This window comes from Schistocerca serialis, chromosome 11 (genome assembly GCF_023864345.2).
Source record: "Schistocerca serialis cubense isolate TAMUIC-IGC-003099 chromosome 11, iqSchSeri2.2, whole genome shotgun sequence".
NCBI lineage: Eukaryota > Metazoa > Arthropoda > Insecta > Orthoptera > Acrididae > Schistocerca > Schistocerca serialis.
In genome coordinates this window covers 79553326-79578672 of record NC_064648.1, presented here as the reverse complement: position 1 = coordinate 79578672, position 25347 = coordinate 79553326, and the positions used below count along the sequence as shown (strand labels likewise).

The window sequence follows — 25347 nt, the reverse complement described above, 5'->3', positions numbered from 1 at the left end:
ACAGATCTCCCATGCCTTGTCTTGTCAGTCACAAATACAGAAGTGTCCAATTCCACCCATCTACTTTGTTCCATGACGTCACAAATATGGCAGAAGCAACCATACACTAAGACTCCAATGTGGCGCTTATGTAAACATGACCACTAACACGAAAATACAATTAAAAACCAAAACACACACACACACACACACACACACACACACACACACACACACACACACACACACTCCCAGTGCACTGTGCACTTATTATTTTCCCTTTTTCTGTTTCTCTCCTCTCCTCCCCTTCCCCTCCCACAGTACAGCTTCCCAAAACTGCCATTAGCAACCCATACTGTCTCTGCCACATCCTTGCGTGGTGTCACAGAGAACACATTATCTTCCCCCCATCCCTCCTCCCGCCTTTACATTGCTATCCCTCTCTCCTTGCCCTGTGCTGCCTCATACCTCACAACCCACCCTAATAGATTGTTGCTCATGCCAAAAGCAGATGGTCATGTCTCAGTTCTTGGAGACAGTGGCTGTGTGTGTGTGTGTGTGTTTTTTTTCTATTTCAGAAGAAGAGCTTTGTCCAGAATCTCAATTTTTAACACTCTTTCATTGTACATGTCGGTGAGTCAGTATAGAAAGTAAACGTGCCAAATTTCATGTTGATGGGAAAGTTAACTGGGAAAAACACAACAACCAAATCTGGAAGAAAAGGCCTCAAGATTGTTCTACCTTATGTGTAAACTGAGAGTAGTGTTTGGTTGTAACACGCTCTGTATGTCATATTTTGGTTCCTTTGTCAGATACATGTTTATTCCGCTGATATCAGTGACATAAAAAAAAATCCGTGGAATATGCTAGGCAGAACGTATAGTGCCGCCTGTATTTGTTTATCAGGCTTAGAATACTAGTAGTTTTTGATATCTCTATGACTCTGCTGTTGGCATCAGGAAGAATGGTAAGGAATGTGTTGCCAGAATGCAGTTTACAAACAAGATACTGTAAGTAATGCAAACATCCACATCCCAAGGCATGGGCTAGCAAGAACAAGAAACTCTCACAAAGTGAATGACCTCAAAAGTTTTATTTATTATTCCGCCCCTGCTTCATCCACATCATTTTAAAATTTCAAAATAAAACTGTGTGATTGGCTAATAGAAAATCCATGTTACAATTAGTTGAGCTGGCCGTGGTGGTCTAGTGGTTCTAGGCACTCAGTCCGGAGCCGCGCGACTGCTACGGTCGCAGGTTCGAATCCTGCCTCGGGCATGGATGTGTGTGATGTCCTTAGGTTAGTTAGCTTTAAGTAGTTCTAAGTTCTAGGGCACTGATGACCATAGATGTTAAGTCCCATAGTGCTCAGAGCCATTTGAACCATTTTTTACAATTAGTTGTATGGTGTGGGTATTGTTGATTTCAATATTAAAGATTCTGGTTGTTCCCACTGATTTCACTACACTATTGTTTTTTTATATAATGAAGCGCATTTCGTATAAAATAGTTACCGATAAGTAAATAAAGATGATGGGAATAGGAAATATGATACAAAGTAGCAGCATAGGAAAATGAAGTGCAAGATGCTAGTAAATTTTCAAATTTCTTGTCACTGATCATTTATATAACTTTCAGATCACTACAATTGAAATGCACCTTACTGACTGGCACTGAGAAGGCCACTCTGAAAAGAATGGGTCATTTATTCTTTGGAAGTGTCATACACTTAAAATATGTGATAATTTTTGTAATATATCTAAAATTGTCTTCTTAAAAGAACTCCTGGCAGATGTTTTAAATGGATGAGCAAGTGAACCAACAGGTAATTCTAGAATGTGTGTGACTGTATGAAATTAAGCAGTGTTATGCTATGACTCAATTTTGGTGAATATAATATAGATTGGCTTGGTGCACTTGCCCATGCTAGAATACCCTCCACTAACCTCTTAATCTCTGGTGACTGTCACCTCCTACATCCATTTGAACTTGCTTCTTGTCTTCAAGCCATAGTATCCCTCTACACTTTTTACCCTCACATATCCCTCCATTACCAACTTGATTATCCCTAAAAGCCTCAGAATTTGTGCTATTAACAGGTTCCTTGTGTTAGTGAAATTGGTCCCTATGTTCCTCCCTCATTTTTTTTGTTTCGTTTACCCATCAAATCTTCAGCCTTCTTCTGTATCACATTTCAGATGCTTCCATTCTCATCTTGTCTGAATTGCCTATGATTTATGTTTGACTTCCATACAGGGCTCCACTGCAAATATCTTCAGAAAAGACTTCCTAACACTTAAATTTATATTAGATGTGAACAGTCCTCTTTATTAGGCACATGTTCATTGATATTGCTAGTCTTCACTTTATTTCTTTCATACTTTGGCCATCATCAGTTACTTTGATGCCCAAATAGCAAAAGTTGTCTACTACTTTTAGTGTCTCATTTTGTAGTCGAAACTCAACATTGCTTGATTTATTTCAGCTACATTCCATTGCTTTTATTGATGTTTGTCATACAATCTCCTTTAGTGATGATAACCAATTTTACTCTTCAGAGTTTTACCTCCCACACCTCCCTTCATTGACAGTTTCAAGATGCCTGTTCTGTTTGATAGAATTACATTGGCATTGGTAAACACACAGTTTGCTTTACTTTCTTCCAGATTTCCTTCATGTCTTCATCGTACAGAGTGCATATCAGATGTAGGCTACAAGCCTGTCTCATTTCCTACTCAGTGCTTCCCTTTCATGTCTTTAAAGTCTTACAACTGGTGCCTGGTTTCTGTGAAAGTTGCAAGCAAACTTTTGCTTCCTGTCTACGTATTCTGCTGCTGCCCAAATTCCAAAGAGTGCAGTCAACTCCACATACTCAAAAGCATTTCAGTAAATCTGCAAAAGCTGTAAACACAATTTTGTTTTCATTTAACTCATCTTGTAAGGTAAGCCATAGTATCAGTATTGCCTTGTTAAATGTTTCTGGTACCCAAAGTGATCTTATGTAAGGTTAACCCTCTAAAAGCTTTTCCATTCTTGCAAGCATGTCATATTAATCTGATAGTATTCACACCTGTTAGCACCTGCCTTTCTTCAAATTTGAATTATTGCATTCTGGTTGATGTATGACTGTACATCAACTATTTCATATCTTGCACAAAAGTGGAATAATTTTGTCATGGATGGCTTTCCCATGTATCCCAATAATTCTGAGGGAATGTCACCAACTGCAATGGCCTTGGTACTACTTCGCTCCTTCAGTGCTGTACCAAATTCTGGTCATGTTATAATATCTCCAGTCTTGTCTGCAACTACTTCCTTTTCCCATTTTGGAACAAGTTTGTTCCCCTTTGCCCTACAACCATTCTTGTTTAGCCATATTGCATCTTCTGTCAACACCATTCCAGTAATGTTTGTATTTACTTTTGTCTGCTTAAATAGCTACATGTTTGTATTTGCTCTTCGCATCAATTAAATTCAGTATATCTCACGAGTTGTGAAGGTATTCGTACTAGGCCTTACTTTTTACCTATGTTTCCTCCTGCCTTCACTGTTTTGTCTCAAAGCTGCCTATTCATTACCCAGTGTATACTTACCCTCTATCACTTTTTGCCTAATGCTCATTTTCAAACCATCAATGAGTTTTGGTTCATTCAAGTTTATCCAAATTCCATGTACTTAAATTCTACTTTTACCATTTCTTCAACGTTACTCTGCAGTTGATAAAGACAATTCTAGCCAGAGTCCACATCCATCACTGGAAATGTTTTGTAGTTTAGAATCCTGTTTTGAAATCTTTGTTTTTAACATTACATAATCTGTTTGAAACCTTTTGGTTTCTCCATGTTATTCCACATACACAAGCTTCTTTCACGATACTTGAAAAGTGTTTGCAGTGACTAATTCATGCAATGTGCAAAATTGTACCAGGTGGCTTCCCCCTTTGTCATTTGCGCCATTGGAGATTCTCTTAACTATTTTGCATCCTGTTCCTACTACTGAATTTCATTACCTTCTAGAATTGGTTTTCATCTTCCTTAGATATTGAATAATTACTCATCAAACTTTTTCCTATTCCATTATTCTGCTGGTCTGGTTGCCATTTCTACCATTGTTGTATTTTCTTCATGCGTATTTCAGCTATGGTAATTCAGTGACATTGCTGTTGATAATAGCTTACTCATGTTCCTATTTTCTTGCTCACTACTAGGGCTCTCCCTGCATGATCCCTATTTGATTTTTTGTTGATAATCTTGTACTGATCTGACCAGAACTCCTGTCCTTTCTGCCATTGCACTTCAGTTCGTACTACAACTGAATGCAAACTATCCATTTTTGCTATTTAAAGTCTCTAACCTTCCTAGGCTGTTGTTGTTGTCTTCAGTTCAGAGACTGGTTTCGCGCGCGTGTGTGTGTGTGTGTGTGTGTGTGTGTGTGTGTGTGTGTGTGTGTGTGTGTGTGTGTGTGTGTGTGTGTGTGTGTGGGGGGGGGGGGGTTTGAGGTTTGAGGTTTTCGGGCACTAAACAGCGTGGTCATCAGCGCCCAACTAGTTTCATGCCACTCTCCGTACTACCCTATCCTGTGCAAGTTTTTTCATCTCAAGGTATGTACTGCAGTCTACATCCTTCTGAATCTGTTTAGTGTATTCATCTCTTGGTCTCCCTCTTTGACTTTTACCCTCAACACTGCCCTCCTATACTAAATTGGGGATCCACTGATGCCTCAGAACATGTCCTACCAACCAATCGCTTCTTCTAGTCAAGTTGTGCCACAAATTCATCATCTCCCCGATTCTATTCAGTACCTCCTCATTAGTTACATGATCTACCCATCTAATCTTCAGCATTCTTCTTTAGCACCACATTTCAAAAGCTTCTTTCTCTTACACACACACACACACACACACACACACACACACACACACACACACACATGCAGAGAGCTAAGACCACACTGCCAAGCTGTGGTCTCAGCTCTCTGAGACTGCGATCATGCGAGGGTGCATGTGTCTACTGCTGACAAAGGCCTTAATGGTCGAAAGCCTTAATTGTGTGAATCATTTTTATTGTGCCTATTGCGACTCAGCATCTCTGCTATATGGTGAGTAGCATCTTTCCTTCTCTGGTATTGTTACATTCCATCCTGGGTTTTCCATTGTTTGATGTTTGCTTCTATTCTATTCTTGTTAAACTGTTAGTCGTCTGTGTCGTCCACTTCCATACAAGACTACACTCCATACAAATCCTTACAGAAAGACTTGCTGACACTTAAATCTATACTTGATGCTAACAAATTTGTCTTCTCGAGAAAAGCTTTACTTGCCATTGCCACCCTACATTTTATGATCCTGTCTACTTTGACCATCATCAGTTATTTTGCTCCCCAAATAGGAAAACTCATGTACTACTTTGTGTCTCATTTTCTAATCTAAATCCCTCAGCATCACTGATTTAACTCAACTACATTCCATTATCCTCATTTTGCTTTTGTTGATGTTCATCTTTTATTCTCCTTTCAAGACACTGTCTGACAAAATTACAATGTCATCGGCGAACCTCAAAGTTTTTATTTCTTCTCCATGGATTTTAATTTCTGCTTCAAATTTTTCTTTTGATTTCTGAACTGCTTGCTCAGTATACAGATTCAATACCACCAGGGATAGGCTACAACCCTGTCTCACTCCCTTCCCAACTGTCCTTTCCCTTTCATGCCCCTTGACTCTTATAACTGCCATCGGGTTACTGTACAAATTGTAAATAGCCTTTTGTTCCCTGGGTTTGACCTCTGCAACCTTCATAATTTGAGAGAGTATTAAAGTCAACATTATAAAAAGGTTTCCCTAAGCCTACAAATGCTAGAAATATAAGTTTGCTTTTCCTTAATCTGTATTCTAAGACAAGTTGTAGGGTCAGTATTGCCTTACGTTTTCAAACATTTCTATGGAATCCAAATTGGTTTTTCCCAAGGTCAGCTTCTACCAGTTTTTCCATTCATCTGTAATCTATTCGTGTTAGTATTTTGCAGCCATGACTTACCAAACTGATAGTTTGGTAATTTTCATGTCTAGTTTGGTAATTTTTACGTCTGTCAACACCTTCACCTATCTCCTACATCCTACTCACCACATGGTAGAGTTCTGTCAGGTCTGGCTCTTCGAAGGCTATCAGTAGTTCTAATGGAATGTTGTATACTTGCAAGGCCTTGTTTCGACTTGGGTCTTTCATGGCTTTGTCAGACTTGTCACACAGTATCATTTCTCCCATTTCATCTTCATCTACATCCTGCTCTATTTCCATATATTGTCCTCCAGTACATCGCCCTTCTGTAGACACTCTATATAATCCTTCCACATTTCTGCTTTCTCTTCTTTGCTTAGAACTGGTTTTCTGTGTGAGCTCTTGATATTCATCCAAGTGCTTCTCTTTTCTCTAAAGGTCTCTCTAATTTTCCTGTAGGCAGTAACTATCTTACCCTGTAGTGATATATACTTATCCTACTAAGGTATGTAATACTCCACACTCAGATAATTCTGTGATACTGTATTGGTACACATACAAACAGATGAAAACTGTTGTTATGTCTCAGATTTGAGGCTGTAACTCCTGGTTTCAGGATCAGTTACTTTAATTATTACCCTAACCAAGCATGCCTCCAGGGCTGCCAAGGGGATGTCACTTGTGTGTCCTAATAGATTTTCATCTTAGGTTTAGGATTTTAAGGTCAGCGACCAGCCAATAATTTTGTAAAGCAGTATGACACAGTTCTCCATAGAAGTAGAAACAAGAAATGTATTTGGCAGTTGGGTGATTTGTGAGTGCTGGTAAATATAAAAAACATTTATTATACAGTTGTCTGTAGATGAGTGCACAGGATAACAATATAATAATCATAAAATTGGTGGTTCAGATAACACTGATTGCTATCAGTTCTTTTAGTTTTATTTACATTCCATATGTAAAACAAATGGTAATTTTAATTCATGCTGAACCATTCTTTATTAAAAAGTTATTTTTAATTATAAGTTACATACAAATGCAAATATTGTTGAAAAATTACAATTTGGTACAAAAATGGAGAGCATCAAATTGAAAATAAAGAAATCTCGCAGAAATGTATCAAAATTTTTGTTTTAATACGTCGAATGTTGAAAAAAAATGTAATTTTTACTAAACTGTTACAATTCAGTATTTGTTAAATTTGCGAGTTGGTAGTAGACATGGAAGTTTCCAAAAATTAGTAGTTCTTACTAGAAGATTCGAACCAGCAGCTTTTTCATTAAGGTATTTTTGTGCTATAGTCTCAATTACCAGCAGTTGTGTTAATAATTAGGAAATATTTTGTAGTTGACAGCACTCAGAAATCTTCAATGTCAAATTTTTGTAGTTGTTTGGTAACTGCATAGTGCTGGTTTAGGGAATTGATGTTCCAGCACAACTCCAAATACTCTAAATCTGAAGGAAATTAAAGAGGATGATCTGAAAGATACCCTTTTCAGTCAAGTTCTTATTCTTGCAGGGGTGTGCCCATAATGGTTAAGGTGATAGCCCATAAAATGCAAGAAATCCAGGTTTAACTCATCAGTGCAGCCAAAATTAATTTTTCCATCTGCTGTTACATAGATGATTCTCTAATATTAGGCAGTCATTGGATCAAATTGTGAATGTTTCTGATCAGCTTAAATCATCTGGTATTCAAAATTGTGTTGGCTGACGGCATTGCAGCAGAATTGTGAGTGAATAGAGCAATTGATTTTTATTATCAATGACTGTAGGATCCATTTTTACTCTTGCAGAGGAACTGTTTTCTTTCCAAAATCATATAGGAGAACAAAATTATCTGCTGTTCAGGCCTTTCGCTCCAAACATGTTTCCTGTGCCTCTTCTTACAAACTGAAATTACCTGTGCATTTTTATGTTCCCATGAAAAGCCACTGTTCCATAAAGTTAACACTTCAATTGCCAGAGGTTGTTCTGCAAAATCCACTTGTTTTATTTAATCTGATGGCTGCCACTTCAGGTCTAGTGGCCTACTGTGTAGAAAAAGTTTGGTTTTTCCTTCTCCCTCCTGTCCACACCTTAGTCAATTATGTATCTGTCATTTTAGTATCCATGCTGCAGCCAAAAATGTGAAATGCATTTTTATGCTCTTTAGTGGAGAAACTTTGTAAGGCAAAGCATTGTAATTGACTTTTGTGTTACTGTCTTCTGTTTTGCTACCATGTGCATCATTGTCAACTTGGCTTTGTAGAGTTGTCTTTGATCCATTTTCTAACATTTTTGTTCAGAAGTTCTGGGGTTTTCATTTTTTGTTTCATGTTTTGCAAGATATGATCTTGCTTATAAATTAATGGAAGGCTTCTTATATAGGCTGTCTTGGTGGTTCTCATATGTTCAACTTCTGGTTGACCATGGGGATTCAGGGGATTTAGCTTCATTTGTATTTGCTGTACAGATCTCTCCTGTCATGTAACTATGTAATGTAGTTAACATTTGCAGGTCCTCACTGTATTCCAGAACATTCCCCATGCTGGGTGTATTGGCTGTTACATCATGTTTGATCACCTTACCAGGTTTGTTAGGCAGAAGTATGTTCCTATCTTTCAGAATTTGTTTTTAACAGTAGCAATCTGTGATGCTTCAGTAGTCCAGTGCTCATGTTCCAATATCTGTATTTAGAGAATTTATTATTTTGGGCATGTTTATTGCTAACAGAATAAATATTTCCCTGTTGTGTGTGTTTTCTAAACAGTTACACAGGCTAATTTTTGGAAAACATGTTTTGTAGATTTTCACAGGAATTTTTGTTCACAGCTGTGCTAATGTCACAGGATGTGATTTTGAGATGAATGAGTTCAGATTGTCCTCTGGAAATTTAGATCTGTTTTCCATGGATTCTCGAAATCTCTTCAAGGAAGTGAATGGACAGCTCCTGATAAAATGGCATGGCTCATGTTGCTTATATTTGCTCAACCTCATGTCATGTTGTACTTTATTGATGTAATTTTCCTCTCATCTTTCTCCCCATCTGAATGCATGCGTCTTCAGTTATGTAGCTGACAAGTGTGTGTATATATATATATATATATATATATATATATATATATATATATATATATATATATATATATATATATATATATATATATATATATATATAAAAAACAAAGATGATGTGACTTACCAAATCACTCCTTACCCTCTCCCTTAAAACCCACGTCCTTTCGTCTTTCCCTCTCCTTCCCTCTTTCCTGATGAGGCAACAGTTTGTTGTGAAAGCTTGAATTTTGTGTGTATGTTTGTGTTCATTTGTGTGTCTGTCGACCTGCCAGCACTTTCATTTGGTAAGTCACATCATCTTTGTTTTTAAGTATATTTTTCCTTCGTGGAATGTTTCCTTCTATAGATATATATATATATATATATATATATATATATATATATATATATATATATACACACACACTTACTGTCTCTGCAGTATGATGGAGAAATTGTATACAATATTTACCAGAGTATATCTTAAACATTAATCTACTATGATGGGTGGATGTTGGAACTCGAAATGGTTTTTTTTTCCACATCACATTTGACACTTTAAAATTACTTTTTTCCTCTCATTTGATACTTATCTGCATGCAGATTTCAAATTTCAGTAACATGCAATGAGATAAATGCAGATTTATCTCATTGTACAGTACTGATTTTTCAAGATAATAAATGTATTACTGCCTGTGTTCTGTGGTGCATCTTTCTAATGGGTCCTCTGTATGGAATATCAGATTTTGTAGCTAATCATTTCTAGTTTTCCTTCCAGTATTGTGTGTATGATGCCACTGTTAGTTAATGAAACTCTCGATCTGGTCTTGAGTGCTTACACTCTTTTCTAAGAGTAAGAGGATTGCTTCTTGAATGGGTGTGAGGCTACAAATTCAAGTGTTTTGGGTTCAGTCCCAAGCATCATCTGTCACTTTTTCACATGCAAATTGTCTGTGTGGAAAATGACAGTTTCCATTCCAGTGTGAAGCTCTTGGTCCTCATGTAACTTACTATGTCAGTGAGTTCAGAAGTAGGAGGAAGCCAGTGGCATACCACATCCACTAAGTCAATGCCTAATAGAGCAGTAAAATGTTAATAACTAACTCCAGGTTGTTTAAACCTTTACTTTTACTTTGGGTTTGCATTTGTTTTTGTGACATTTGACATGTATTTTCCTCAGTACCAAAATTAGGTGACGCTCACTTAGATCTGCATTTACCTGCTTATTGTCTTTACAGGTGGTTTTCTAACCTAAGAAATGCATTCTGCATGTAACCTGCTACTTGTTTAGTTCCTTCTTGACCATAGTGGCCTCATGAGCTTTGCGGAGGTACCCTATCATCTTCCACTGAATAACACAGGTCAGAAAATAGGGAGCCTTCACTGTGGCACAGGCAGAGGAAAGAGAGAGAAGTTCCAACTTAGTGTCAAACCCAAGTGATCATAAATAGTGATTGACACAGGAATATAAACATTGCTTTCAGTAAAGAAAAGAATTATAGCTTGTGAGTGGAGTTCTACGAACTGGACATGAAATTTTGTGGTGCAACAAAATTGCTTCATAGGTAGGGATTTGGTGATTAGCCAACCAAACTCACAGGAACATAATTTAGTTGCAGATGATAATCTATCAGTATGTAGAAAGATATAGAGGATCATATATAAACTAGAAATGTAGAAAAATTAGGTAATAGTGAAAAGACATAAACTGTTATGAGATCTAATTTTGTTAGGCTCATTATTACTTGAAACATGTAGCTGAATAAAAGTACTCACTGATGATGGCAGAAAAATGCTGAAACATTTTTGGGCATTTATAAACAAAAAGTTGGCATAACAGGTGGATCATAAATTCCAGCAATTGTAGTATACAATACTCAAACTCACCATTGGAATACCACATCTCAGATGGAACCTTGGCGAACGCAAGATGTGGACATGCGTCTTATGCCCTGTACTTCTATACTCAACATATTATTTTATTTTTCTAATCTTGTTACATAAATAACTCAGAGTTGCTAGTATCATTTGTTGGAAAGATGATGTAGGGATATGCATCACTTCTCCACAGTGGCATGTGTCACCACATTTCTTCATAGTGGTGTGTATCACTACACAAGGCTGCTGTGTGTCTGAGTCTCACTCTTCTGACACTGAATTTCACAGTGAAGAGCAACCCCTCACTGCTTGGATGGATGCTGCAGTGAGGCATTCTTGAGGTCCAAATAAGCGAGTTGCATTGGTTTGGATGTCCAATCAACAGTAATCTGCTCATCATGCAGCCAGTACCCTCCCTTTCCTTTTGATTCAAGACAAACCAGCAAGGTCAAGAACACTGGAAAGCTTATGGGCCTGTGGCATCTTGATGGGAACCAGGGGCCTCTGTCATTTCTTAGTCCTAGCCATGGAGACCTGGTAAGTGCAGGTACTTTAGATGGACATACGTTACCTTCAAATGGCTTTTGTGTGCCCCCATTAATAACCTAGTTCCTCAAGTCAACAACTCCTGTGGACAGGTTTATTAGCTAAACTTCACAAACTGTGGTCCACATACTGCACTAGTTTATGGTACGAAGTAGATATTTCTAACATGTCTCTGGACCAGATTGTTGGCAGCCAATGGGAGGATATTACATCATAGACAATGCACAGCTGTTAACCAGCTCAGTCCTGCCATTAATATACAAACTAATCATTTTGTGGATGGCCTTTACTTCACAGCATGCTTTTGATACATGTTGACAATTCTGCTAATGTAATATAATCATATATGTGTCTATACAGAATACATGTGCAACTTTGATTTTGAAATTTTATTAATTTTATCTGATATACAATCCTGGTTTTGGTGAGTGGTATTGTCTGCATAGTTGTATCTTCATGTTCTTCTGCTGCTTACAAGAGGTTCTTGTATTGGGGTGTAGGGCAGTGTTCACTGCCTCTCTTCAAATACTATTAACAGCTTTCTCTCAGAGATGGATCTATGTTGTGACACTGATATATAGCCTTCTCTGAGGTTTAGGTTAGGCTTGAAACTGACACTTTTCCCTTATTTCCTGTTTTTGTCCACAGTCCTGCTAGATACAAATCAATATTGGAAAGAAAAGTGCAAAAATAATTGATGAAAACCCAGTGTTACATTGTTACTTTTTTTTGTTTGGCCACTGCAAACAGGCTTTTTCCCTGAAAATTGACTTTGATCCCACTCTAACATCTGATATGTCAAGGTAGTTGTTAGATTAAACACTGTTTGTCTTTCCATTGAATTAAAAATATGTCATTGGCTACACAAATCGGCTGTTCAGCCATCGTAACTTCCCATTACAGCCTGCAACAGGTGTTACCAATATACACTTAGGGGTTGGAGAGGGGATGGCCCATGAAAAAGTTGTACCAACTTATCTTGGATTGTCATATTTTCCTCCAGGGTTGCAGATGCATAACTTCGTTTCCTGTCTGAGGTGTTTTTTAACTTTATAAATAAAAAGAACTTTGCAAAGAACTTGCGTGGCTTCCATGTGCAAAATAGTAGTGAGATACATTGAACTAGCTTGCTGCATCAGTGTTTCCACATTCACACTGGGCAAAAACAAAGTGCCATCTTCAAACGTGAAGCTGTCAAGACATGTACTTGACGCAGTCATCTACATTGTGCCATGACTCACTCCACACTACTGTCAACAGTAGTTTCCTTATTTTAGTGGTTTGTGACATTATTCCATGGTGTCAAAAGACCCCTGTGTCATAATCATAATGTGTCATATGAACCAAATTACGTTTCATGTAATTGAATGTTCTGCTTTCAGCCGATTCTAATGGATACATTCAAATGCCCAAATGATATTTGGAGTTCCTCATAAATGGCCAGTTCTGTTTTCATGCAGATTCTATTTATAATATATTGATTGAAATAGGCTGAAAGGGGGCTGGAAGGACTGGAACCACCCAAAAATAAAATTAACTTAAATTCCAGAATAAAAATCACGAAATGCTATTGTGATGTGTCAAGTGATTCAATGTGAATTCCATTTTAACAAGTCGTAGTTCTGACTTCCAATAAATATTAGTAATATCAGGTCCAATGTCTAAAAAGGAAACAAAAAGTGAATATTAGCATTATACAGTAAGAGCTTACACAGTAAAAAAAAGTTAAATAGCAGGGTAGAGGAATAGAATTTAAAGCTAATCAAATACTATAACGGAAAGCTTAGGTTACATGAAACTAACTTTTGTTTTGTAAAATTTTATGTTTCACTTTATAAAGGAGTTAGCATCTGAACCAGTATTTAACATGTAATAAGAGAGCTTGCAGTTGATCTTGGACTTATGAAAAGAGTGGAGAGCTCAATAAAATTGTATTACAAGCTTGAAGCCATTGACCACATCACACTTCACCAAGCATTTTGCAGACAATTGGCCAGTTTCTCCTGCTCCTGCATGCTTCAAACACGAAAGGTTCTCTATTTGGCTTCATTCATACAGCACACAGTTCAGTTTAGTAATGTTACTGGAGTTTCTCAGTCATGCAATTGCAGATATCGTAATAGTAATTGATGTTGGCACCTACATAAATACTGTGAGTAATCAACATCTTCCATTCATTAGCAAATACAGTGCATTCCTGTGCAGATAAATTTATTCAATTCCTCACAATAATGAATAAATGATGCAGTAAAACAGTAGAAATTCTAAGGTTTGTCATAGTATAATTTGCTTAATGATACGCAGAAATGTCTGCCTGCTTACGCAAATCCTTACGTGCTCAGTGCCTTGTGTCAATGCTGGTGACTGGGACCATCTCTGGCAGAGTTGCCTCAAATCAAATTACAACGGTGGCACACTATTTAAATGTTCAAATAATGCATGAAATGGGATGACAGTGGTACTGGTGAAAAGGAGAAAATTACCATGATATTTTACATGGCGTGTGTAATTTTTTCCATGAAATGAAATGGTATTACATTAGTGCAATTTTCTTTATGAGCCAACTATCCACAATAACATGTCTCCCTTGCAAAATGAGCAAAATTTTAGTTTAAAAAAATAACATTGTTTGTGTGTGTGTGTGTGTGTGTGTGTGTGTGTGTGTGTGTGTGTGTGTGTGTGTGTGTGTGTGTAATAGCAGTAGCTGCTTGGCAAGGATGGAATAATTTCTGTTGTTTGGTTGATGTCTGATGTGTCTATCTCCAAATTAGAGTCTTGGTTTCAAATGTATGGACTAATTGGAATGAAAGTAAATCTAATTTAATGTGACACATTTTCTGGTTACCAAATGCCAGTAAGTGAATACATGTGACCAATAGCTTTTTAGCCCCACATGATGTGTAACCACCAATCAAGTGCAAGGGACAGAAGCTGTGAATATGCCATTTTTTCTTTTTTCAGTTTCTTGAAGATCCGCTGAAGATTGTAACACCTAGTCTTCATATAAAGCAAGACCTAGAACTGAAACAGGAGGATGGCATTGAACATGATGTAAGTTTTCACATCGGTGATGCATTGTGCATGAAGTACTGTATGGATATCATGAAATGCATTGGGTGCAGTAAATTTCAGTGATCATAAATGATGAAACATTAAAACCTAGTATATTAGCACTCCTCCAGAATGTTCATAGAATTTCAATTGACTGTAGGTATATTGTTCGGTTGTGTGTAATGGTATTTGAATGAAACTTGTAGGAAACATAACTTTACTAACTGTAACCCATGGTAATTTTATTTTACATATAAATAATGAATGCCTCAAATTCGTTCTTGGAACAAATGTACCAAAGATGACTTCCTTGCAGCAGCTGTCAATTTATTTGTCTCTGTCAGAGTTCTATAATAGAAAAGATGTAAGAGGTAAAGCAATCAACTGTAAGCAGTATGTTATCAGATAAGTATTGTATTTGTCATACTATTTCTTTTCGCTGAATTATTTAATGAAAAACAAACTGCATTACTGGAATTGTTTGCTCTGTGTGAAGACAATGTGTTTATCCAGTATGCATGGCATAAATTTACAGTGTAATGGAACATTGCGTATCCCAAACTGCTTGCAAAGAGAAAACATTGTGATAGCAAGAATTTTTGTGAACAGCATTAAATTTAGTACAATTTTTGTGAACAGCATTAAATTTAGTACAATTTTTGTGAACAGCATTAAGTTTAGTACAATTTTTGTGAACAGCATTAAATTTAGTACATTATGGTGATAGTCTGTGAAATTCCATATCAGTTTAACTATCACCATAGTGTACTAAGTTTAATGCTGATGGTTTGTCAGGTCTCCAGCCACATGGTAGCATTGATATCACATGATGTTTCAGGCAGTGTCATATTACCCATCTTCTGGCATAGTGTCAAGATTTGTGGGGAGCATGCTATTTATATGTGCCATCACCCCCCTCTACTAGACCTCGGGTGGCTGCAGTGGTGGGGATGGTGGCCACATTCGGTTCTCGGTGTAAGAATTATGTCTGTGTCCACAGCAGAGGGCGTTGACGGTCATGCCCCCAATGGATTGCCGCTATCGCAGGGTTCCATGCTGCGCTGAGTTGGTATCCATCATATCTGTTGATGAGATTGTGATGAATCCTTATTTCTGTGGATTGTTTGATAATGCTTTCCCAGAAGCCAGATGCTCAGCACAGTACTTTCGTGTTTTCAAAGTTGAAGGTGTGTTCATTTGTGCTGTGTTCTGCAGTGGCTGATTTTTCTGTGTGGTCTAGTTGCACACATCTGATATGATCTCCGCAGCATTTAGATGTACAGTGCTGTGTTAGCCCAATGTATTGTTTTCCGCATTCACATGGTATGCTATATATACACATGGTGTGTTAAGGTTCAGCGGATCTTTGGTAGAACCTAGGAGCTCCCTGGTCTTTGATGGTAGTCGGAGAGTGGTTTTCATATTGTATTTGCCCAGAAGTTGTACAATTTTGACCGGGAGCAGAACCGTGTATGGAAGGAATGCAAGACGTTCGTCTCCTTCTTCATCATCTTTTTCTGGGGTTCTCTCTGCTTCCTTCCTTTAAGCGCCCTGTTGATCTGCGTTTCACTGTAGCCATTTTGGTGGAAGACTTCCCTCGGGTGTTAATGCTCGGATGACAGGCTGTCTTTGTCACAAATGGCATGCACCCTATGTACCAGGATGGTCAGTACTGTTTGTCTCTGTGCTGGATGGTGGCAGCTTGTTGTATGAAGGTATAGATCTGAGTGTCTTCTTCCTATGTACTGCATGGCCTAGTGAACCATCTGCCTTCCTCTTAATTAAAATATCAAGGATGGGGAGCCAGCCATTTTCCTCCATTTTCATTGTAAATTTGATGTTCGGATGGATGTTGCTGAGGTATTCCAGAAAATCATCTAGCACCTGTTTGCCATGTCCGCATATGACAGAAGTGTCATTGACATAGTGGAAGAAGTGCTTTGGTTTCTGTCTGGAAGTTTGAAGGGCCACCTTCTCAAAATGTTCCATGTAGAGGTTTGCAATCACAGGAGCCTGTGGGGAGCCCATGGCCACGCCATAGATCTGTTCGAAGAATTCCCTGTGGCACTGAAAGTAGGTGGTTGTTAGTGCATGTTTGAAGAGCCTGGCTGTTTGTGTTTCAAAGTGCTGGGCTAAAAGTGCCAAGGAGTATTGAAAGGGCACTTTTGTGAAAAGCAATGTCACGTTGAAGCTCATAAGTAGGTCTTCCATTTGTAGTCACATGTCCCTGAGTATTTTTACGAATTTGGCCGAGTTTCTCACATGGTGGCTGCAGGCCCCCACAAGGGGTTTGAGCAGTGTTTCTAGGCATTTAGCAAGTCCGTAACAGTGAGAGTTGATGGAGTCTACAATTGGTCTAGAGGTACCCCTTCCTTATGGATCTTGGGGAGTCCATAGAGGCTTGGTGTTGCTGGTGCTCTGGGGTACAGGTGCTTCTTCATTCATTCAGGTAAGTCAGATTTCTTCAGCAGAGCTATCATCTTTCTACTTAACGTTGCGGTTGGATCCTTCTTCAGCCTCTTGTAGGCCTCATCTTGTAGCAGCAGGTTTTCTGCTGGTACTCGGAAGTGCTTAATAGCATTGTAGCATTCCCTTTGTCTGCTAGTAGGACTGTTATATCATGGTAATCTCTAAGGGACCAAAGAGCTGCTCGTCCTTCCGCAGATATGTTATTTTTAGGCAATTGAAATCTGTCAATTATTCTGGAAGTTTCCCATGTGACTTCCTCTTCCTTGGGAAGCCCTAGTACTGCTTCTTCCACGCCACTGATGATGTCTCATTTCGAGTTTGTTCTGGGGATGGGGGCAAAATTCAGTCCTTTCTTTAGGACTGCGATCGTGGCAGCATCTAGTTCTTTTCGAGTCAAATTGACCATGGCTCTGGTGTCATTCATCTCCTTTTTTGTCAAAAACATTGCAAGATGTCAATGCTACCACCCGGCTGGAGACCCGAGAAACCTTCATCAACAGTTTACGCCGGGAAAGCCTACAGTTAAATTTGATGCTATTTACAAAAATTTGTAATACTTAGTAGAAATCTGTTTTGTAATGGTATCCAGCTCTGTGGACTAAGATCAGTTGTGGTGAGTATTAGAATTTTTACTGGGTAGGCGTGATTGGAAAATGAAAAAGAACAGAACTCACACATTTCAGATGTGCGATTAGAGAATGCTGCTGAAAATTAAGTGAACTTACAAGGAATATGGAGTCCTCAGCAGAACAGTCGAGGAAAGAAATGTACGGAAAATGCTGACAAAAAGAAGGGGCAGGATGATAGGATAAGTGTTCAGACATGAGGTAGTGAACTAGTCAGATGTGTTTCCTTCTCACTTGGGGAAAAATGCTACTATTACACACATCATATAGGAACTTTAAATGGAGTGTAGTTAATCTTGTTATGTAGTCAATTGTGGAACCTCATCAAGCACTGGCAACTCTAAACTAGTAGATAAAGAAGTGCCTTTTTGATGCAAAATAATTTTGGCAACAAAATAGGAGGCATTAGAGCTAATATAGATGCTTCCTGGCAATTGTTCTCTCCAAACACCACCTTCAAATAGAATAGGAAATAGTAAAGTAACGGATGTAGTGGTATCAGAAGTACCCTCTGGCATGCACCATTAGGTGACTAGTCTAGTGTAGATGTAGGTGTACAAAGAATCAGATATTAATAGTCAGGGATATGGACTATAATCACACATTTATTATGAGACACATTTGGGAGAGATTATGAGAGAATAAGAAACCCATTTCTTAAAGATCACAGTACTCGCAGACAATGATTGCACAGCACTGCGAGTGTGTTGAAAAACATCGTTGTCATTGTCCAAGTGCATTCAACATAATACTTGAGAAATTAACAGCGATAAATTGAATGGGAGAATCTGTGCTTGGCACAGTCATGGCAAATTCCAGAGCTAAGAAGGTTGTCTGTAGCATGTATGAAAGTTGGTCTGTAGAGCATTATCCGAGGAAACATATATGGTGGTTCTTCCTTCTGGAGTAATGCAGTGTGTGCCACTTCATACTGAATTTCACGTTTGCCACCATTGAGAACTGTTGACACAAGGGTGCAAGCAACAGCTGAATGTAAAGCACTATATCATTAGTACATCAGTAACTATTAAATTGTGAAAATGATTGTGTAAAATCACAATCTCCAGTAAAATTAAAACTGAGGCATGTGATGTATAATCTCCTCACAATTACTTTGGGATTGACACTACAGCAGGAACACATGGAGATGCAAAACGAAGTTGCTGCATTCTTCCCTGACTGTTTGCATGATCTGACATTTCATTGAACACACTCAAATTTGCATACTAATCAGTGTACAAAGGTGGAAGTGGGATCAATAGATTCTGGAAGAGTTTCACTACATTCTCATTTTAGATGTGTTTGTGGCAGTAAATTTTTAATTTTATATGCACAATATTTTCGAAAATGCATTGTTCAATGTTCCTGAAAATTTGACTTACAGGGAAATTTTGTTACTGAGTTTAAATGACCAAATTGTGTTAACAAAATATTTAGAATATATCTTACTTTCAACAGCTCCAAATTCTGTCAGACATGTATAACATAAGATTAATTTAAATTAAACATTGTGTGTGAGGCTCTGCTCATGTGATACGGTATCAGTCATCCGTTTTGTTGAGAGAAACACAGCACGGCATTTACGGCTAACATGACATTACATTTTCTGATCAAACATTACAAATCTTTGTAGCAAGGAAGTTACCCATTTTGGTAGAGGTATGGAAATTTAAGTATGAAAGTAAGAAAAGTAGTGATAACATCATTCACTACCTTCCAATTGCAACTATGATGGAAACAATGAAGATTTTGTTAGTGTCATTAGTGCTGAATTCCTGAGGTGCACTTCATTTGATTGTAGTTGCCAATAACAGCCTTCTTAGTAACAATTAAAATTTATGAAAATACAGTCTGCTCTGCACGTAAATATACCACACATTCCCTGGTAATTTTCCTAACAGCTTCATTACTGAGTTCCCCAACTGTGGACAGTGTACCTTTTTTACTTGTTTCGTCACTGTTTTGCAACATAATTGTCAATTTAGGTCCATATCAATTCTGTTGGGTTGACGTGCCAGTGAGAACTTGTCAGCCTAATTATTTTATGGCTGTATGTTTTTGTCAACCTGTCAGTTTTTGTATGTGGACAACTGTGGTTTATGGAGAGGTATTGGATTTATATGCTCCATCTTTTTAAATGTTTCACTTACTTCCACTTACAGATGCTGAAGCCAATAATTTCCTCCTTTTATTTTAGTATAAGGTTCTTGTCAACAACAGAACATTTGGGAGCATTATCAACAACAGATGTTGATGATGTAGGCAGATTATGCACAAACCATTTATCTCAACTGATTTTTGTTTTATATAGCAATGCCTTGAACAAGAGTGATATCGATATATCCACTGAATAACATTTGCTGAAGTGGCTTTTAACATTCTTAAGCACTGCACACTCCAGAACTGATAACAGTAATGACAGGTAAAATTTCAATCCTGTAAGTGTACAAAATGAACACAAACAGAAACTCGTAGTGCAGTGAGCGATTCCATAGGACAGCAAGCTGCCTAGAACTGAACTGTACTACACTTGCATAGTATATTGGCAGTGTGGTGAAGGTCTATCCCTTGGGATAGACTGAATGTATGCTCTGCAGTCTTTGAATGTGTCTACACTATTTCATATCTAGCTGCCAGTCCTAAAGTAATTCTGTATAAATTGAAATTAAATTACCCAATTGCTTTCTAGAACCAGGTCCTTGATTGTGAGACAGGCAGGCAATGCAAAACAAAATTTGCAGGCTGAAAATCTAGAACATTATCTTGGGTCCAGTGCAAGACACCACTGAAGATTGGAGAGGAGAAGTCAAAAGAATACATCGTCCAGTAATGGGTGTCAAATGCCTGAACTCATTTGAGCTAAAGCTGTGAGTGTGACAACAAGATAATAGGTTAAATGCGGGCAACAATAGGCAGGTGAAGGCTGATGACGAGTGATAAATGGTGTGTGGATGGGAGAAGCATAACACCGCAACTCGAGGCAAATTTCTAGGTCGCCAGATGATGGTCAGTCAGTAAGTGCTGTGCTGTGAAGTATACAGTGTAGGAGAGAGCTGTCAGTGTCTCTGCAAAGAGCACAGTGAAATGTACCACAAGGTGGAATCTTGGGAATGTGAGTTAGAAAAGCTGATCAGCAAATTGTCTTTGTATGGACAGATTTGCACAAGCTGTATTAATTCGAATATTCTTTGTTATTTTCTTGAAGGTCGGTTGGGAGTATTTTGCCACAGAGATTGTATCAGTGAGGATCCCAGACTAAGTTTGGGGTGGGATGATCTGGAGAATATTTCCAGCATTCACATCGCTAATATTGCATGTAGAATGAGGAAAGTCACTGGCTAATTGAAATAATCATAGATCGTGAATTTTCTAGAGATCAGCAGTATATTAGTAACCAGCTGAGTTCGTGGTATTGCCAGGGTAGGTATATATTCCAATCTGTTATTCCATCTTCTCCTACCACAATCATTCCATCCCTTCCTTTGTCACTCTTCTGTCTCCTCCTCACCCACCAAATTCCCATCTTCTCACCCACTCTCTCTGCCTGTCTCATCCTTGCCCTTTCTCTCTGCCCCTCAAGGTGTGCAGTCCACCTATGAGCTCCCTTGCAGGCAGAATGACATACCTGTCTACTTAGTGTCATGTTGCCATAGTACTTCCACTACCACTTTCAAAAATAATGTATTAGTCAGCAATGTGAAACACATACCAAGCAGCAGTAGGAATGAACTATTTCTTATGAGTAGACACAGCCATGTTCCAGTTAAAGTTGTGCTCAATGCTATGGGCTGGTCGAAACTTGTTAACAAAATTAAATTTTTTTGTTGATGAGAAAGCAATGACATTGCCGAGGCAGAGGATGAAAGGATACACACAACAAATTTTGAATGTCCAATTTTCTGTGTGCAAGTTGCGGCAAGAAGTATGTAATACTGAGATGAGTAGAATTGTAATATCTATGCCAGAGGAAAAGCAGCAACATGTACACAGTATAAATGCCCGGGAAATGTGATTAATGTGTTGTATGGCAGAAATTGTGTGAGCTTATGAACAATGCAAAAAAGTACCAACTTTGCTAGAGGTTAACAGCTTATGTTGAAGAGAAATGGACTGCATAGCTAGCAAACAGTCCGTCAAGGGGATAGGAAAACAGACTGAGGCTGCTGTTATTTAAAGTGCTGGGTATCCCACCCAAAAACCATTTGTCATGGTGGCATTTGTTCCGCATATATCAACAAATTTGAATCTCTCTATAAGATCACACCTCGTTTAGTAGAACAGATGAGGTTTGTGGTTTAGATCCTACTACACAATGAATTTTCCTTCTCTTTTCCTCTACACTTCCAGTACGGTCAGACTGGATGACAGCTGATAACGATCTTCAGTGCATGTCGTGATAGGAAAATCACTAAGATTCTTTTGTTGCACCATGAACGTTATATGTACAGCTTGCTACTGGTGCATTTAATTTGCAATAAATTTAAGAAACAACTTACTAGGGACATTATGCGTCATTCGTTTTTTATATTAATTTTACAGCCATTAACCAGTATAAGAATTAAATTCAGCTTTCTTAACCCTTATTTTCAGTCTTAAGCCAACACATGCTGTCTCCAACAAATATCCCTCTGCGGGTCCGCAGTAAGAATAGGCCTGTGGTATTCCTGCCTGTCGTAAGAGGTGACTAAAAGGAGTTTCATCCGTTTCAGCCTTCAATGTGATGGTCGCCATTGGTGTTTGACCTCCATTTTTAAAATTCTACAGAAGTACGAGCCTCTTGGGGAAGGACACATTACGTGGTGTATCACCGGTCCTCAGTGCACTAAGACCTTGACACTCATCATCGTAACGGCGTCGTAACTGCACCCACTGTTCATCAATTTTGGCCTGAACACCTGATGGGTTGCACAGGTTACGCCCGTAGTGCATCCCCATCTGCGCCTTTGATCATAATGGACTTTCCATGGCACCCGAAATCCAGCACGGTAGTCAGCCCATTGTGGTGGGGTAGTCATGTACCCTCTAGGTTGTAGCCCCCTAACAACACAGGGATCGTACTGCCGATACCTGAACTGCACCCTCCCCACATAAGCCAAGGAGTAGATGCCCGTCTACCTGGGGCATCAGGACTTCCAGCAATGGTCATCCTGCCAGGCACCGAGCGAGGTGGCGCAGTGGTTAGCACACTGGACTCGCATTCGGGAGGATGACGGTTCAATCCCGTCTCCGGCCATCCTGATTTAGGTTTTCCGTGATTTCCCTAAATCGCTTCAGGCAAATGCTGGAATGATTCCTTTGAAAGGGCACGGCCGATTTCCTTCCCCATCCTTCCCTCCCCCGAGCTTAAGCTCCGTCTCTAATGACCTCGTTGTGGACGGGACGTTAAACACTAATCTCCTCCTCCTCCTCCTTCATCCTGCCAGGTGGCCCTTGCTGAGGCTGGGTGGCGCCTGTGGGGATAGCCCCTGGTCAGAGTGGGTGGTATTGGGGCGGACGTTTTTCAGATGAAACGTCAACATGCATCAGGTCGCTCTGCGGCCGCGTCTTGTAAGAAGAAAGGTTCTGTCTCCATCTCTGGTTCTGGTCCTTCTGCCTTTCCCCCTTGGCCACTTCCTAGGAGGAAGGACAGGCCCGCCAGCTTGGGGCGAAATACTTCCCCCACTATTTACTCTGTTCTCGGACCGATGGAGGGACGTTCGCCACCTCCAAGCCCATGTTCTTTGTACAGCTTATCAAGGATATCTTCAGAGAAATCTAGGCTCTTAGTAAAATGCGTTCGGGGTCCATTCTCATTAAGACCACCTCCACTACACAGTCGGCGGCGCTCCAAGCATGCCACCGACTAGGGTACATCCCAGTGTCCATGGACCCACATCTGATACTCAATAGGACGCAAGGGGTTATTTTACATCGGGACCTCCTGCTGCAATCTGATGAGGAGCTCAGGGCCAACCTGCTGCGCCATGGCGTGCATTTCGTCCGGCAAGTCCAGTGCAGCCCCGAAGATCGTGGCGTCGACATTGGGGCCTTTATCCTTGCCTTCGAGGGTGATGTTCTCCTGGAGAAGGTAAAGGTGATGTGCTACCAGTGCGACGTGCGACCTTACGTCCCACCTCCTATGCGATGCTTTTGATGTTTGCACTTCAGGCGTATGTCGTCACGGTGTGAAGCTGAACCCCTTTGTGGCGATTGTGGACGTCCTCTTCATGAGGGACATACATGCACCCCATCACCTTGGTGCGTCAATTGTTCTGGCCTCCACTCGCCTAGATCTTTCGACTGCCCTGTCTATCAGAAGGAGAAGAAGATACAAGAATTTGAAAACCTTGGACCGTCTGTCTTATTCTGAGGCCAGGAAGAAATATGACCGCCTCCATCCCATGATGTTGGCAATGTCGTTTCCTTCGGTCGTGTCCACTCCTTCCGCAGTATCCTCACCCCACTCCATCTCCTCACCCCATCCAGGGTCTATGCCTCCGCCTCCCAAATCCCTCCCTTCCAAATCTTCCTCCTTCGTGACCCCTGCCCCCTTTGCCCCAGGGGCCATCCCCCCCCCTCCTCCTCCTCCTCCTCCGCCGCCGCCGCCGCCGCCGCCGCCGCCGCCGCCGCCGCCGCCGCCGCCGCCGCCGCCGCCTGAGAAGCAATCCTCTTCTTAGACATCCAACAGGGAAACGTTACAGACTCCGGCTTCCGACCCACCAGGGGGTCCACAACTTTTTTGTGGATATGTGCATGGCTAGCACAGGGCCCCGAGCTATTGCAGCCTTCTTTCTCTCCAGGGCGTCATTTCCTTCCCCCTTCCCCTCCTTTCCCCTACTTACTCCTTTCCTGTCTCCCTCTCCTCTCCCTCTCTTGGTGTCCTTGCTTATGTTGGCCCCCACTATCCTCCTGGTTCTGATGGTTTTACAATTCGGCTTTGTTGCGTAATCATCTCCTCCTTTTGGCATTCCCTGGTCCCCCTCTGATGTTTGACCTCCATTACGAAATTTCTCCTCCATAGTGTGAGCCATTTGGGGAAGAGCACCTTACCTAGTGTCTCCGACGTGCACTCTCCTAGTAAATTCCACCTTTTCTTTCACGTCGTTGTCTGATGCTAGGTTGCATAGCCAGCACGGTAGCCCGCCCGTGTGGTGGGGTCGCTATGTACCCTTTTGGTTGAGCCCCCTGAACACACAGGGATCACACTTCTGATACCTGAGCTGTGACCACCTCATGCATTCCTTGGAGTGGTTGCTCGTCATCCTGGAGCATCAGAACTCCCGGCAATGGCCACCGTGCCAGATGGCCCTTGCTGTGGCTGGGTGGCGCCCGTGAGGAGAGCCCCAGATCGGAGTGGGTGGTATCAGGGCGGACGCTATGCAAATGAAACGCATATGGGTCCAGAACTCGGGCCACTCTTCTGCGGCTGTCTCTCTGCGTGGAACTGATTCTTCAAGTGCTGCTTCTCTTGCCCCTTCAGCCTTCCCTTCCATGGCTACCCCCTGGGAAGAGGGTCAGGCCTGTCGGCTAGGGGTGAAACCTTTCCCCCGTTATCTAGTTTGCACCAGGACTGATGGAGATACTTTCACCTATACCAAACCTTTATTCTTTGTGGAACACATTGAAGACAAGTTTGGTGAAGTGGACTCCCTGAGCAAGATGCAGTCAAGTTCATTGCTAATCAAAACTGCTTCAGCTGCCCCATCTGTGGCTCTTTGTGCCTGTACCCAGCTTGGCACAATTTCTGTGTCCATTACCCCCCACCAGCCTCTAAATATGGTTCAAGG

General features: G+C 40.1%; 1 protein-coding gene across 1 annotated transcript in view; it reads left to right on the top strand.

The window, feature by feature from the left end:
* Nucleotides 1-25347, top strand: part of LOC126427168 (zinc finger protein 836-like) — a 120216-nt gene that overhangs the window by 5587 nt on the left and 89282 nt on the right. The window contains exon 3 of the mRNA XM_050089393.1: nt 14397-14486. Within this exon, the coding sequence (XP_049945350.1) occupies nt 14397-14486 (90 nt within the window). The remainder of the gene's footprint in view (nt 1-14396; nt 14487-25347) is intronic.